Source organism: Vicia villosa, unplaced genomic scaffold, assembly GCF_029867415.1.
Source record: "Vicia villosa cultivar HV-30 ecotype Madison, WI unplaced genomic scaffold, Vvil1.0 ctg.000456F_1_1, whole genome shotgun sequence".
Taxonomy (NCBI): domain Eukaryota; kingdom Viridiplantae; phylum Streptophyta; class Magnoliopsida; order Fabales; family Fabaceae; genus Vicia; species Vicia villosa.
The window spans coordinates 395046-409327 of record NW_026705218.1 but is presented as its reverse complement, the minus strand read 5'-3'; the positions used below and the strand labels follow the sequence as shown (position 1 = coordinate 409327).

The window sequence follows — 14282 nt, the reverse complement described above, 5'->3', positions numbered from 1 at the left end:
CTTCATTAGGGACCTTATTTTGCTAGTTCCTTCAGGAGAGTACCAAGCCCTAGCTTTAGGAGACTCTTGCTCAGGAGAATGACTGGATGAATCTCTTGAACTTTGAATCATTGTGAATGGAATATGGAAGGCAAATTTTGGGGTATGACAGTTTTCACTCCCTAAATTACTAACCACACGGTTAAAACAGTTATAATTCTTAACTATTACAAGGCTTCGGGTGGGGGATTACATAGCCAAAAACTCGTGAATGCGGAAAGAAAAGGCAGAAATTAAAGGCAAGAAAATAAAACCCTAAACTATTACATGGCTTTGGGGCAATTACATTATAGTGAAAGAAATGAGCGCGAAAATGAAAATTAATTATCACAGGCCCACCAGGGCAAATTAAGGCAAATGAAGATAGGGCAAAAATAAATGGCAAATAAAAACAAATTAAAATTTAAAAGGAAAAAGGTTTTTGAAAACAAAAGTGCGAACCCTGATTTTAAAACAAATAATTTTATAATAAAGAGGGTTAGTAAAAATCAAGTTAATGGACGACACCTACCTAATACTTCTAGGGTTACCTAGGGTTTTGTTTAAAATCGAGGCTAGACGATCCTAAAATTAATTATCGGTTATAAACCTAATTAATTTTAATTGACTAATCCTGATTAAATTAACCTAAAACCTAACCCTGATTAAATTAACCCTAATTATTCTAAATTAATTCTAAAATTATTTTCTAAATTAAACCTAACTATTTAACCTAATTTAAATTAACTAAACCTAAATTAATTTAATAAAAAAAACCTAAATTAAAACTAAATTATATTATTAATCTAAATCTAAATTAAAAATTGTTAAAAAAAGTTTTTAGGCTTTTAATAAAAAGTATAAAAATAAACAATTAAATAAATAAAAGGGTTAATAGGCATTTACACCCCTGTAATGTTAGCGAATTTTGCTTTTCCCCCCTCCGTTGCCAAAGGCAGGTTTTGGCAACGATTTTTTAAAAAAAACGTTGCCAAAACCTTCCTTTGGCAACGGAGGGGGAAAAGCAAAATTCGCTAACATTACAGGAGTGTAAATGCCTATTAACCCTAAATAAAATAATAAAAAGAAATAGAAGAAACCAGGGTTTTAATTGAGTAGGGCAAGGCTGATAGTCCATGTGATGATCCTTCAATCCTGGCGTGTTGGATCCGGATCTGCAAGCAACACATTTAAGAAAAATAAAGCATTGAGGGTAGGGCTCGAACCCAGGCCCTCACGCTTCTCATCAAAACGCTCCAACCATCTGTTCCACTGGCATCCGTTGTTAATACAACCACTGAAAAGATAATAAAACATACAGTAAAAATTCAAATTAAAAGAACGCTCGCCCATTACTATTCTTCTTCAACCTTCGTTTTCTGGAAAAAGCACAGACACTTCTACCTACGGTTCCCAAAAGTCACTACAGCCCTGCACTCATGAATCACGTTATATAGGTCAAATAAATTTCAGGTAAAAACGTGAATCGATTAGGAATTAGCCGCTGAATCCAATGGTGCCATCAATTTGGACCAATCTTGTCTCTAATCAAGTTTCCCCAAATTCATGAACATGAACCCTAACTATGGCGAATCACGATACCTGTAACTAAATATAAAATTAATGGCACAGTAAGTTTCTAAACATCCTCACGATCAATAATATATATCATATGTTATGTATGATGATCATATGAGTGTAATCGAATTCAAAAAATTTGGTGCAAACCGTGGCCTTGATGGGTGCGATTCTGAATGTTCCACGCTTTGGAGATGACTGGGAAAGATTCCTCAAGCTTCAGTGACTGTCTCTGAGTCTTTAGAAGCCCCTGAATTTGTCTTCAAATTCCCAAACCGGTTTCAAGATTTCCTTGAATTTGTTAAACTTGGAACGTGTTCTCTTGCCTACAATCCTTATGGTTTTTTTCGTGCCCTAGCATCTGGGAAACTGTCTATATATATTGGATGGAATTAGGTAAGTAATCTTGGACCAAATCTCTTTGAATCAAGCAATTGGAAATTGATTTTAAATCTTTCTAAATTAGCACAATTTCAATCCAATCAAACTTTTTCCGATCTTCACGAATTTTACACTTAATATGAGGTATTTGAATGATTAGATTTGATTGGAATCACAACAAATCATATCTTTTTGTACTTTTCCTCATTTATTTGATTTAAATCACCTTTTAAATGAATAACAAATTTAAATAAAATCAAATATTCATCACAAATTTGTGGATTTGAGATTGAGTATCTTTGATGACTTGGGGAACAAGATTGAATCAAAAAATATTGGGCCCATTTGCAAGAAAACTCATTTTGAACCATATTTGTTTCACATTTTTCACCCAAATTTGTCCAACTTTGACAATGCATATCTCCCTCAATTTTCAAGATATGGAAGAGTTCTAGAATTTTTTGGAAATCTCAAGATATCCTCTACAAGCCACTTTGGAACTTTTTTTTCATTTGGAGATTTTATCTTGATGATATGGCCTTTGACAAAAAACTGTTTTTGGTTGACTTTCAAAAAGGATCTGTTTTGGCTCATATCTCCCAAATGAAGCATTTTTTGCCTTTGCATTAGAGAGGAAAAGTTGTAGAGAATTCAATTAATTTCAAAATAGTCTTTGGTTGGGAAATTTCTGATGTTCCATGTAAAAGTTATGGCTGTCAAAGTTCAGTTGACTTTTAGGTCAAAAACCCTAATTTAGAAACTTTGAGTTTTGTTGATTTCTGAACTTTCCTTGATGAATCACGATCAACATTTGATCAAATGATGAACTTCACTTCAGAATGTTGACGTTGACCAAAAATCGGGAGTTTTGACTGGGATTTGACCATAGTTGACTTTTAGGTTAAATTGGTCGACTATTGTCCATTTGAGCAGTTGACTGAGAAAACTTGTGAATCAGGGCTTGAAAATTGGCATGAGGATACTTTGAAGCATATGAGAGGCCATAAAGTCCACCTGAGGTATCAGAAGTTTATTTCACCTTGAGAGAAGCAAAACCCTAGTTGTGGGTTGATTGCTTAGGAGAGTGTGTACTTAGTCCAACCTTGAGCCTTTGATACTTGAATGAGCTTAACAGTAAAAATATGATGGGCAAATTTTGGGGTATGACAACAGTCAGGCCAAATCTGGAGATACATCTCCGTAAACCAGTTTAGACAATTCTGAGATACATCTTTAGATAAACTCGTGAGTTGCAAAAGTGATAGAAACTCCATTGATGCCCTAAACTCCAACCAAATGGGAATACATGTCTATGCCAACTACCTATTTTGAATGTAATTACTATTTAATGCATCTTAAACAACCTATTTTACCTAATACATTCATCAAATCTAAAAAATAAAAAATAAACGAAAAACTTACCGAAAGAGAGTTATGGAGTGAGTGGAATAACCTCGAATTGAATGTTTTGAAGTTGAAGTAGTGTTAACCTTAAAAAAAATAAACTTAAAGAAACTTTCTCACGAGCTCAAATGAGATTTAAGTGAGTTTACAACAAATGAAGAAGGGAGGGGAAGGGATCTAGCACGGGTATAAAAATCAAATGTGTTCGGAGATGGATCTTCATAAAATTCAATAAATTTTAAAATAAGAATTGTTATAAAGGTGCATCTTCAAACTCACCCTACTATTGATACGAGGATGTATCTCCAAACTAAATTCTAACAAATTAAAGGTGGCTCACGAATTTACATTGAAGAGTACGTAAAAATGGTGTGTCTGAAGTTGTATCTTCGAATTCTATGAACAATTGTGATTTTTCATCGTGGTGATGAAGAATCCGTGAGTTTAAAGAGTTGTTCCATAAATTAAAATTAAAATGTTATTTGACTCTAAATATGTTCGTTTGGAGTAAGAATTGATTAAAAAAAGATTTGAGAATTACAATTTTTTTATTGTTTTAGAAATTAAAAACTGCAAATTTTAAAATGAGAAAAAAGATTGTGTTTATATACACAAAGTTGGCAGAAAAATTATTCCGAAACAAGTTAAAATGAAATATGTTTTCAGAGAATCCATAAAAGTGTAGGATTAAGAATCTACCTTTTGTCTTTAACTTCTATCTTGTTATTTTTATTGTTTTATAATAAATTTATGAAAATGAAAAACACAAGTGAAACCAAAAATCAAAAACCAATTATGATTTTTTTGAATTGTGGTGGTGTCTCTATTGCTCTTTCCTGTGAAGGTCTCTAGATTCTGTATTTGTTATGAATTATCCTTTGCACTGCTTGTGCTTGGTTAATTCCTTTAATATAATTTTTGCTTTTTCAAAAAAAATTATGATTTTTTTGAAACTTGAAAAATTGAAACTAAAAACTACACCCCAAACGCAGCGTTAATGGACAGAATCAATGATAAAACAGAGCTCGTGGAATCGGAATTAGATTCCCTGCAGTCACTATTCTCTCACCTCTATCTATCTCTCTCTATAAGTATTTTTTGGAATAAACCTATCCAAAGGTGAAGAAAGGACTCAAAACTGATCCAATGGTGGCTAGACCTTTGACTGCAGTGACTGCCCCGACACTGCAGGATTAAACAAGATTTGAATATGCATTTAAGATGAATTCTTCAATACCCATTCCACTAAAGTTGATACTCCAAATCCTGTTGCACAACGCTGCTTTTCATTCCACACAGGACCTGCTAAATCAATATGCATCCATTGAACTTTTTCGTCAACAAACTGCAAAATCACAACATAGAAAGTCAAAATGGAGTATAGCATAAGATTACTACATGCTTGCAATTGAGCATTATGTTAATGAGAAAGTTACAATATAATGATTAACCATATAGTACCTGCTTTAAGAAAAGAGCGGCAGTGATAGCACCACCTTGTCGGCCACCGGTGTTCACCATATCAGCAACTCCTGATTTCATTGATTCCCAGTAACTTTCTTCTATTGGCAACCTCCATAGTTTCTCCCCACTCACTTCAGAAGCATCAAAAACTTCCTTAGCCAGCTCATCGCTGGGTGTAAATGCACCTTTAAAAATAGAGTTAGCATTAGTAATCAGCTCATAAATGAAACAACTTAAACTTTGAAGATGAGATTACCTGCAATTGAGGGTCCTAGAGCAATTATACATGCCCCAGTTAATGTTGCCAAGTCAATTATCTGACAAACAGCAAATCAATCTGTTAAACCTATAAGTTGTGAGCCTGTTCCAAAAATATACATGATGGGAAAGGCAAGTGTACTGGAATGTACGGAAATTAAGCCAAACAATTAAGACCTTTGGAAATATAAGAAAGATGTAGAAGGATGGCTGCACACCTTATCAACACCTTGGTTACAAGCATAGACCAGAGCATCTGCTAGAGTAAGCCTACCCTCAGCATCTGTGTTGTTAACCTATACAAGAGGATTTCTTAACTTCATATTCTTAAAAAACATGCAAGACCAAGAAATATATTTCTTCCATTAAATCCTAGCTTCCAAAAATTAAGTTCATTGACTGTTTGTATAACAAGTATTATACTCCTACCATTATACAGATCTATGCAGACAAAACTATTTGTGGAGACATTTGTATCAAAATGTATGCATGTATTATTAGTATGAAATATATGATTAACATAGATATGCAACTAGACACTTAGAATGATTCTGAAAGCTTTAAAACCTTTGAGTAAGCTTTAAAAAAAAACTGATTAACTGAAATATATTGAATCAAATAATTTTTTTTGAAATATCCATCAGTCTTTTCAAACTAGTATGAGCATTGGCCATACCACCAGAGTCAGGGCAACAATTTGTTTATTGATTATTTTGTGTTAGGATCCTCTCTTTCAACAAGAAAAAATTCCTAGAATAGTGATGTAAAAATAGATTCAAATGAATGAAGATTGCAACAAGTAAAATATTTTATATAGATGCAGAGAGATTGAATGAATTATCAAACTTTTTAACGAAATTATGAGGTCAAAGTAAATGTCGAATGATAAAGAGAAAAAACACTTTAATTCCAATCTATAAGAAGGGGAATATACCAAATTGTACACATTATAGAGGGATTAAACTTATGAATCATACCATGAAGTTCAAGGAAAGAGTGATTGAACAGATACTAAGAAAAGAGACTCAAGATTTAGTTTTATGTCTGGAAGGTCGACCATAGAAGCGATCTATTTACTATGACATGTGATGGAGCGGTATCAGATGGATCAAAAAGACTTGCACTTAGTTTTCGTTGATTTTGAGAAGGCATATGATAGAGTGCCTAGAGAAATCTTGTGGAAATCCCTAGAGAAAATAGGGGCTAGAACTGCCTATATTCAAGCTATGCAGGATGTGTGCAAAGGGGTCTCGACTAGTGTGCAGACACAGGGTGGAGACAGTGACAATTTTTCCATAACAATAGGATTGCACAAAGGTTCAACCCTAAGCTCTTACCTTTTTACTTTAGTTTTGGATGTACTTACGAAACACGTCCAAAAGTTAGCACCGAAATAGATACTTTATGGAGGGTAGTCAAACCACTAGAGGTAGAGGAAGACATAAAAAAAACTACAAGAGAAACTATTAAGAACAATCTTGAGATTAATGAGTTGGATAAAAGCATGTTTTTAATATAACACATTATGACGTGGTTTGATCCATGTAACGGATTTCATTCAGGGAAAAAATGCTTGGTTATTGTAGTTGTTGGTGTAGAGAGATTAAAAGAGAAAATACAAAGAGGTTTGTAATGAATATGATAACCTTGCACACAAGGCTGCCCTAATGGAGCGCTCACCTTTCACATTAGAGCATTCTCTAGTCACTAAATTATTTAAAAGCTATCTTTCCATTCTACCCTTGAGGTCTGTTTAAAGACTCCAAGAATAACCAAACAACTCTTAACCACCTACAAACTCATCAACTTATTAACTTCTAGTTAACTTTTTAACTCCAATCCTAATAAACTCCTTTTTATTCTAAGTCCTAACTCTTTGTCACCAATGACATATTTAGTGGTTGAGTTAGAGAGTAACATTAACTATTTCATTGATTTAGTTCATAGTTGAATAAATTGTCATGTAAAATTAACAAGCAAGGGTAGTAATCATAAATCAGAATGGATAAATCATTTTAATAGAGTGACTGGAAAATCCATAATTTAACTGAGATTTTTGTTATAAAAAAAGTACATGAAAAGAACAAAATCCATGTGATATTGGGCCACATACTCACTTGATCGCAATCAGAATTCTCAGGATTAGGACAAGTATTAGTGTAATGAAGATGAGTGCTTACATGTTAGGAACCCGAATTCGAGATATAGGAATTAATGGATAAAAACACAGAATATATAAGAAATGAATTTAAAATGCTCCAAAATGGAAAGTAGTGTATTATTTCTGGAAAAGAAAAGTAAATGCAAGAGGATGAATATCCTAATGCCCACAGAGCAAAGCTCCTACAGAGGCACTAAGCCAACTAAGCCAACTGTCCATAACAAACTATAATCTTCCATAATAATCTCACACTCCCTCACCTCCCTCTATATACTACTAAGAGGCATAACAAACTTGCCAACTAAGCAGCCTACCCCACTCATTATTTACCAAATAACTCTTAATGACAATAATAGCCCTTTTCCTATATCTCTCATACTCTGGTCTCTATCATTAAGCCTTAGAATCATATGAAACCATAACCATATCATAATGTCCTTATTTGTTTTAACTCCCCACCTTCTTATCAACAAACCTTATCATACATTATCTTATAAAATTTAAAAAGATCACTTGTAACGATTAAAGCAAAATCAAAATCTGCAAAATAGGCAAAACTTGTGTCAATGCCATAAACATATACATCCTCACCTCTATAGTTTTTCCATTTGAAGCTGTGAGAACGTCTCCAGGCCTCATACCTGTTCCACTTATCATATTCTCACAAGCTGCAACTATAAAATGAACCTGCACATGCAAAACATTTTGAACTTGGATATAAATTGAAATTTCTACTTTTTGTAAAAAGAACAACAAAGAGAAGAATAAATAAGAACAGCCCTGTCCATAACATTAGTGGGGGAAAGAAGACCCACAAAAAAACAGACATTCTACTGTAACCAAACACACCAAAACCATCAGTATAAACTGATCACTACAACAAAATTTTGGTCTTCATATCACTAATTAAATCTTTAAGAGCATTCAAGAGAAACTGCTACAAGAAATCAAAAAACTATATTCCAATGGAAAGTAGCCAGCCAATTTATATTTAACAGGGAAACTAAAACATTTAAAAATGAGTCAAAAAATTTATCTACTTACATAAGCTCTTAACATTAATATTCTTTGAAAAGTTAGAAGGATAAATTTTAACCAATGATTTAGAAGGATAATGGAAAATATGCACAAACCAATAAATTTAGCCAATGCATATTGGTTCAAATGACAGGGAGACCCGTATTCCTTAAGGCGGGAGTCTTGGGTTTGGGTTTTGTGAATGGGAAGATTAGTCAAGGTCTCATGTAATTTTAGGAGATTGAGAGTCTCGGACCAAAAACTAAAAAATTCTTTGAAAAGGAAAAAGTATAAAGGGCGATTTAAATAATATACCTCCACTCCAAGAGGTTTGATTTGTCCAAGAGCTTTTGCTGCTCCAAGAACTGCAGCAGATCCACCCATATCAAATTTCATGAGCTCAATCATACAGCCAGGTCCTGTCTTTATGTTGTAGCCACCACTAATACAATAACATTAAAAAAAGATTAAAGAAAACTTACACGTAGCATGTAAAAAAACCACAAGAAAAAGAAACTTCACTTACTCACTATTAGAGTATTAGCTTAAGCATTAGAGCCAGTCAGTATGTTACTGACAGCTGGCAGTTAGTTTCTGTAGTTACAGGCTACTACAGGTCACAACTTGTAGTATATAAACAAGTTGTGATACCTTGATGTAACTAACTTTTCACAAATGAAAATCAGTTACAACTGAATGAAAGTTCAACTATTCTCTATTTCTATTATGGTATCAGTTTAGCTTCTCCGATCCATGGACTCACAACCAGGATCTCCCTCTTCCGCTCAAGTTACGTCTCCGGCGACGCCGTCTGCGGCGGTGATGGACGAATCGCGCCGTCTTCAGTTTGCGCTGAAGATCGCCTACAAACTCGACGACAAAAACTTCCACCTATGGCGTCAGCAAGTGGAGCCTTACATCAACGCACATAATCTCACAGATCTTGTGGTTTGTGCGCGTGTTCCTCCCAAATTTCTCTCCGATGCCGATCGTCTTCAAGGTACCGTCAATCCTCTCTACTCTTCGTGGCTTCAGAAAGATCAGCTACTCTTGTCGTGGTTGCAATCGACACTCTCTAGCGAAATCATGTCTCGCGTCATTGGATGTGTTCATTCTCATCAACTTTGGGATCGGTTGTTCAACTACTTCCAAAAGCAGACTCGTGCACGAGCAAGACAACTTCGCGTTGAACTTCGCTCTGCTTCTCTGGATTCGCTGTCAATTTCTGATTATCTGCTTCAGATCCGTCAAACTGGTGATGCTTTAGCTTCTATTGGTGATCCTGTTCCGTCTACGCATCACATTGATGTTATCCTTGAAGGATTACCGAGTGAGTATGCCTCAGTTGTGTCTGTTGTAGAGAGCAAGTTTGGAGATATGGATCTAGATGAAGTTGAGATCCTTCTCATTGCTCATGAATTGAGGTTGAACAAGTTCAAGAAAACTTCTGTTCCAGATCTGGCATCATTGAATCTCACTCAAGCTACATCTCAAACTCCTACTTCTGAAACTCCTCCGGTTAGTGCTGTAGAATCCACTCCCTCTGTCCCTGCTTCTCCTTCTCCTGAGCCTGATTATGCTTCCTTCAGAGGTGGAAGGTCCTATAGAGGTGGCAGAGGTGGTAGGGGTAGAGGAGGCAGAAATTCTGGTGTTCAGTGTCAGGTCTGTTCCAAAGCTGGTCACACAGCCTTGAACTGTTGGCATAGGTATAATCAACAGTTTCAGCCTCAAGTTGCCTATGCTAGCACTCCTTTTGCACCAGTGCAGTGGACTCCTCCTCAGGTTGCTTATGCTCAAATTCCTGCAAATGTTTGGACCAGGCCTACTACCAGTGCTACACCACAAGCCAGACCTGCTATTACATTGACTCCTAGTGCATCTATTGCCAATGCTGCTCAACCTCAAGCTGCTGCCACCTGGTATCCTGACTCAGGTGCCTCTTTTCATGTCACTAATGATGCCAACAATCTCCAACAACATACTCCCTGTTCTATACTACATTAAAACTTCCTCCTCTAAACTACAATTCTCAGCACATTTCTTTTTGATGTGTCGTGCTATTGCTTATAGCAGCCTACCCATAAAGTTGTCCATATATTGAAATTGAAATAACCATCATATGACCTAATGTAACTATTACAATTTAAAAATACATAACATAAAATGTAAAGTGCAATTCAGATGGTAAGGAGCCTGAGCCTCACAAAGCAGGTGAAGAGCAATTATTCAATGTGAAGTTTGAACATCAAAGGAATCCTAGGATTAGAGAAAAATCAATTAAGAGATTATTTAAAGTGTTAGAACAGCAACCAGTATAGAAGATTAAAGATAAACCAAATTAAAAGACAATGGGCAAGAAGCGGTATGGCAGGATACCTAACGAAATTAGAAACATGGTTTTGGATAGAACATTATGGCAGAATTTAATCCATGTAGCCGACCCCACTTAGTGGGATAAGGCTTAGTTTATGTTTTCTTTTTTTAAAATTAAATTTATCATAAGGTGTGGCACTATTTTGGCAGGTATAGCAACTGCTACACTAAACCACTCCTCTACTACATTTTGTGATACACCAATATTAGCAAAGTTGTACCCGGCTTCTAAGTGACTCTATCTGGGACAAACAACTATGCATAAAAGTAGATGATGGTATCGAACTAATTATCATAACAGCAAATGGTCTAGTAGATTAGCATTCTAATTGGTAATAAAGTAGAATTATAATACTAGTTTCTAGAAATATATGGTGCACCATACTCTTCAATGAGCAAAACCAGGCTACTGTCAATCATGGCCACTACCCTGAGAAATGACAAGTGTTTATTTGTGTGGAATCTCCTCCATGAAAAAACATTTCTGACTGCACATTGTTTCAAACAAAAAAGAAAGAGAAGCAAAAAGTACCAAGTATATTGTATCATTGACCAACAAAGTCATTCAGTAACAGGCAGGTATAAGCTCAAAATTTACACTATGATTTCACTTCATATTGACCACTCAATTTATGAGTTAAAGCTGAAATAACAGTAGGCTTGGTTTTGGTTAGATTAATTACCTATCGAAAGTCAAACCTTTTCCAACTAACGCCAACTTGACATTGACAGGTCCGGTTGAAGGTTTATAATGCAAATGGATAAAATGAGGAGGATTTGCGGAGGCTGCAGCCACTGCCAGATAGGATCCCATTTTCAGTTCCTTACACTGTTCAGCATCCAATATTTTGGCAGTAAAAACATCACTATATGCGGAAGCAATTGTAGATGCTTCTTCTGCCAATACTCCTGAGGCAAACAATTCATTAAGAACAAATTAAATATTAAAAATGAAGTATTTCACACATGCAGCAATGAGTTTGTTCAATTTCCTGGCCTATAACCGCAAGCCTTATGCACCCCTTAGTTTGTACATTTAAAACTTACCAAATCAATCACTTTTAAACACCAGCAGATACAACCCTTTGAATAGAAAAAGAAGTTCAATCCTATGAAAATGCAGTTCTTGTCAACCCCTTACTAATTCAAATAAATTATCAAATTCAGCACACTCTCAACTCTAAGGCTATGTTTGGGAGTTTGAAGGGGAAGGGAGGGGAGGGCTTTGAAAAATAGGAAGGATTGGGGGAAAAGAATAGAAAGATTTTAGTTTGGAGGGTTTTGGAGGATTTGATTATCTTCATAACACCAAAAAACCCCTAATTTGGGAGAACTCAAAATTTGTATTAAAAGAGGATTTTGGAGGGCTTAGACAAAATGTTCAAATATAATTTTTGTTATAGTATTTCAAAAAGTAAAAATACATTAATGATAAACATTATTTTATCATTCTAAAAAAAATCTTTTTTAAAAAAATACTCAAAATTTCTCTAATATTTTTAAAAAAAAAAATCAATTTTCGAAGCCCTCTCTTCCCCTCCCCTCCAAACTCCCAAACATAGCCTAAAGCAAATTTGTAGGCCTGAATTTGCACTTGGTTTTGGCTTCAAAGGGACATAGTTTTCACCAAATTTACTGAGTACTTGAAATCATTTTTATGAGAATAATTTATAATTATAACATAATACTACAAGTGCGGAGTCTAGCAAGAAAACAAAACAGTGAAATTTTTCAGTAACAAACTTTTGCAAGATTACAATTGACCTAAACTCTAGAGCTAAAAGTTAAAAACAATATCAGAAGTTTGATATGAACCTGGTGTGAGAACATTAGCTGGAGAATTTACAAGTTCCCTTCCAAGAAGGATTCCAGAAGAAAGGTCTCCTGCATACTTTAGTTTCTTCTCCACTTCAGGCCCTGTTCCGAGACCAATAATGTCGACTGACTTAAGGGACGATTTCTTCGACTCCGTTTTGTACCTGGTATCCTCAAATGTTCCCAGAACGGTCCCTACCACAATTCATAAACATCCCAACCTTACACACAAACACATCATATACATAATATTTACACATAATTTCGCAATCATAGATAATTAGTTATTCATTGGAAAATCAACGATGAGATTCAAGTCTTATCGTGTAAAAGTACTTCTATAAACCTCTATATTTTATTAGCTCCCACAAACTCTTAAAGAGAAAATACTTGATATAAGTTTGGAGTACAAAAGAAATACCAGTGGCGATGGCAGAAGCGGTGTTAAGGGAGGAGAGTCCTTGAGAAGAAGCTAAAACGACAGCGACATGGGCAGCCTGAGCGGACTTAGCAGTAGCAGCAACAGCCTCACCAAGGCTTTGAAAGGCTGCCGGACCAGAAGCAGAAGCTCCGAGGCCGAGCAATGCAACTCTCTTGGATCCAATTCCAGCTGCAATACGGAGAATCGTTGACTGTCCAACTTTTCCAGTGAAGTCCTCTTCGAACGAGGCTTCAGCTAATAACCCGCCCAATTTTAAATCCAGCGCGCTCAAAATTGGATTCTGGAATCTGGACTCGCCGTCCCTAGCTACGTCCTTTTCCGTCACGGCAACGGCTAACAGGTCCCCTTTCCATTCCGCCGCGTCAGTATCCTTCGCCGTGAAAGATAGCTTCATTTTCACAAACACAATATAGGCATTAGTAAGTTATACAAAATTAAGCGTAAAGATTAGGTTGTGGGAGGGTGGGAGGGACCTTGGGGGTTTCCTTGATGGAGGGGTGAGTGAAGCCGAGAGTAGCGCGAGCCATGAGGCTGCGGAAAGGTACTGCAGTGGATAAAAATAGACGCGGTGGTGATGAAGTGGACCTTAGAGAGAGTGTTCTGACGAAGAGACGAGAGGAGCAGAAGGAGGAAGAAAAGACAAGTGAGGTAGTAGATGAGGCTGCTGCCAAGCATGCCATTTTTGGTTACGATACGCACTATCTTTCTTTTTCTTCTAGAAAACTTATCCATCTTTGAATATATAAAATGATGAGACTTGGATAGCTTTTGATATCTATTGAAAGGTGGCTCCGATCTCTTTTACGACGGTGTAGAGTCTACTAGCATGGGATCTTTTTTAGGATGGTGCAGAGTCTATCTGTATGATTAGTACTCTAACTCCCGAGTCATTTCAAAAATTAAGATAAGTAAAGTGAAATTGAATGTACCTTCTTATAATGTGTGAACTGTTTTTATATTTGGGTCGAGTAAAGTGGGCTTTTGACGGATTACGCCTAGGTTAATTAGGTCTTCGGTCGGTCTAAAATAGGTTCCCCAAGGCTTGGTCGGGCACTGAAATAGTCGGGATAAGCGTTAAGCATCATTGACCGGTCTCCGTGTCATAGTTCAGTGTAAAGTAGAATTGAATAATTTGGGATCAGTTTTGAAAAGTAATGGGGGACAAGTGCATTTAATGCGGTTTTATCATTGAGACACTTCGTCATCCATTTTTGACATGTGCGGTGACGTGACCAACTAGAGTGTGGCGCATTTCATAGATTGCTTATGTGCACTTGAGTTTGGTGTGTTTTCCTGAGTGAAATTGTAGTCGTTGATCTTGTGATCTCTGTCCATTGTCGGTTTTGATCCTTGAGTTACCATTGATTATAA

General features: G+C 35.9%; 1 protein-coding gene across 1 annotated transcript; it reads right to left on the bottom strand.

Annotated features, from left to right (window-relative positions):
- Positions 1-4343: 4343 nt before the first annotated feature.
- Positions 4344-13632, bottom strand: LOC131628473 (leucine aminopeptidase 1-like). Its single transcript, XM_058899312.1, has 10 exons — positions 13385-13632; positions 12891-13299; positions 12470-12664; positions 11338-11563; positions 8597-8723; positions 7856-7951; positions 5322-5399; positions 5102-5162; positions 4843-5030; positions 4344-4726 (listed from the first exon to the last, which is right to left on the bottom strand). The coding sequence occupies exons 1-10, from the start codon at positions 13589-13591 to the stop codon at positions 4598-4600; spliced, it is 1716 nt and encodes a 571-aa protein (XP_058755295.1). The 5' UTR covers positions 13592-13632; the 3' UTR covers positions 4344-4597.
- Between the last annotated feature and the right edge of the window lie 650 nt (positions 13633-14282).

What these genes read in the sequence shown, in the direction of transcription:
- LOC131628473 (XM_058899312.1), bottom strand. Translation starts at nt 13,591, where the DNA reads ATGGCATGCTTGGCAGCAGCCTCATCTACTACCTCACTTGTCTTTTCT. An exon ending in CGCTTCTGCCATCGCCACTG is followed by an intron (nt 12,665 to 12,890) that starts GTATTTCTTTTG and finishes GAATTGTGGTAG; the next exon opens with GGACCGTTCTGGGAACATTT. An exon ending in TCAAACCTCTTGGAGTGGAG is followed by an intron (nt 7,952 to 8,596) that starts GTATATTATTTA and finishes TTGCATGTGCAG; the next exon opens with GTTCATTTTATAGTTGCAGC.